The 2,164-nt window shown below is 62.8% G+C and overlaps 1 protein-coding gene across 1 annotated transcript; it reads left to right on the top strand.

The window, feature by feature from the left end:
* Positions 1 to 54: 54 nt before the first annotated feature.
* On the top strand, positions 55 to 1,180 carry EMIHUDRAFT_207948 (hypothetical protein; the record flags this gene model as incomplete). Its single annotated transcript, XM_005773295.1, has 2 exons — positions 55 to 636; positions 1,010 to 1,180. The coding sequence occupies 2 exons, from the start codon at positions 55 to 57 to the stop codon at positions 1,178 to 1,180; spliced, it is 753 nt and encodes a 250-aa protein (XP_005773352.1).
* Positions 1,181 to 2,164: the final 984 nt, after the last annotated feature.

The raw sequence follows: 2,164 nt of genomic DNA, 5'->3' as shown, positions 1-2,164 counted from the left end.
CAACCCTGGGACGCCCGGTGCAGCTGGACCGGCTGTGGCGGCTGCACTGAGTGCATGCTTCCTCAGCCGGTGTGCAAGGCATTCTGTGAGGACAAGACCCAGGCCTGGGATACCAAGTGCACCTGGGGGGGCTGCAACGGCTGCTCCGAGTGCTCTCTCCCTGCGCCGGCGTGCAAGCCGTATTGTGAGGACAAAACACAGGCCTGGGGTGACAAGTGCACCTGGCAGGGCTGCAACGGCTGCTCCGAGTGCGGCGCCGAGTCCGAGTGCAAGCCGTTTTGTGAGGACAAGACGCAGGCATGGGATGACAAGTGCACCTGGGAGGGCTGCAACGGCTGCTCCGAGTGCTCTCTCCCTGCGCCGGCGTGCAAGCCGTATTGTGAGGACAAAACACAGGCCTGGGGTGACAAGTGCACCTGGCAGGGTTGCAACGGCTGCTCCGAGTGCGGCGCCGAGTCCGAGTGCAAGCCGTTTTGTGAGACCAAGACGCAACCATGGTCGGCAAAGTGCTCATGGAACGGCTGCTCGGCCTGCGGGGACGTGTGCAATGCGTGCAAGCCCTACTGTGCGATCAAGACGGACCCGTGGGATATGCTCTGCAGCTGGAACGGCTGCTCTAGCTGCACCGAGTGCTCCGTGTCCCCGCCGCCATCGGTGCCGCCACCGTCACCGCCGCCACCGACACCGCCGCCACCCATGCCACCACCGCCCTCTAAGCCACCCTCCATCCCCCCCTCTCAGCCACCATCCACGCCACCCTCCAAGCCGCCCGCTGAGCCACCATCTACGCCACCCTCCACGCCGCCCTCCGTTCCGCCCTCCACCCCGCCCTCCACCCCACCCTCCGCACCGCTGTCTGCGGCTCCCACGACTGCCGCCCCAACCACGGCAGCTCCCACGACAGCGGCTCCCACCACGGCAGCTCCCACCACGGCAGCTCCCACCACTGCGGCTCCCACCACGGCGGCCCCAACCACGGCTCCCACTTGCGTCATGGTATCTCGGGCAGGGCGGCTGTGGTGTTTACCCGTACATGGGGAATGGGGGATGGGAGATCGGCACCGGCACCGAAGACGACGCCATCAGCTACTGCCTCGCGAACCCTGACTGCATCAAGGTGCAATGGGACTCGTCGGGCAACATCTTCGTCTCGGGCGTTTTGGCGAGTGCAGAAACATAATGCGTATACGTAGTACGTCAGCGCCTCCAGGCTGTGGCGCCAGGAAGGGGTACGTATGCGGATACATGATACGTCGTGCGTAACGCGGTCGTCGATGCGCATGAATTGGTATAAAATTATGCTGCGTAAGTGCGGGGCAGGGCCAACATTGAAGTATTCTGTGCTGTTTTCGAAGGAAAATATGCGCTGTGAGCAGGACCGGGGCGAGTGCCGGACTTCGTATCTGCTGTATTTTCATAAGTAGCTATCTCTACGCACCAGGTTACGCACCCGAAACCAGAGCATAAGGCGATGCGTATTCATTTTGTGGGTTGGGCATATCGGCATAGCGGGACCGATCACGATTGTCAGAGGTGCGGCAGGCGGGCGCCCACTCACCGAGATATCAAAAAAACGCTCGGCCCAGAATAGAGAATTCCTGGGGGCGGTGGGGCCAGTTTTGCTGCGTATGGCTGCACTGCAGCAGCTCAGCCACCCTTAGGTACGGCTTTAAGATGGCTGTGTAGGAGCCACAGATGTTTTTGCAACTTTTTGTGTTCCCGCATCGCGGCACACAGCGTCTCAAGCGGCCGAATCAGTCTACAGCGCGCGTGTGCAGCGAGCGTGGCCGTGGGCGTGGCCCAAGCAAGTGGAGTCGCGTGGTGGTGCTGCGGCGGCGGAGCTTGGGGCCACCCGCCTCAGTTGCGCCACTCCTGGACCGTCTTGACAAAGAGGTTGGCCGACGGCTCGGGGGTGGTCGGCTCGATGCCGTGGCCGAGGTTCATGATGTGCGGCCGACCAGCCATCTTCTTGAGGATGTCCTGCGCGCGGGGCAGCAGGGAGAAGACTTGGAGGAGTAATAGGAGTGAATGATGCGGATGCTGACGCCGCTGCTGAGCTCAGCAAGAGTGGCGCTAGCTGTCGCAGGAAGCAGGCTGAGACTCAGAGCAGCAGTCACTCCTGCGCGGCGGCGACGATCTCCTCCTCCGACCCCTCGGCGAGGAT

Source organism: Emiliania huxleyi (genome assembly GCF_000372725.1).
Source record: "Emiliania huxleyi CCMP1516 unplaced genomic scaffold EMIHUscaffold_34, whole genome shotgun sequence".
In the NCBI taxonomy this organism is placed as follows: Eukaryota; Haptophyta; order Isochrysidales; family Noelaerhabdaceae; genus Emiliania; species Emiliania huxleyi.
This window is presented reverse-complemented; position numbering and strand designations above follow the sequence as displayed.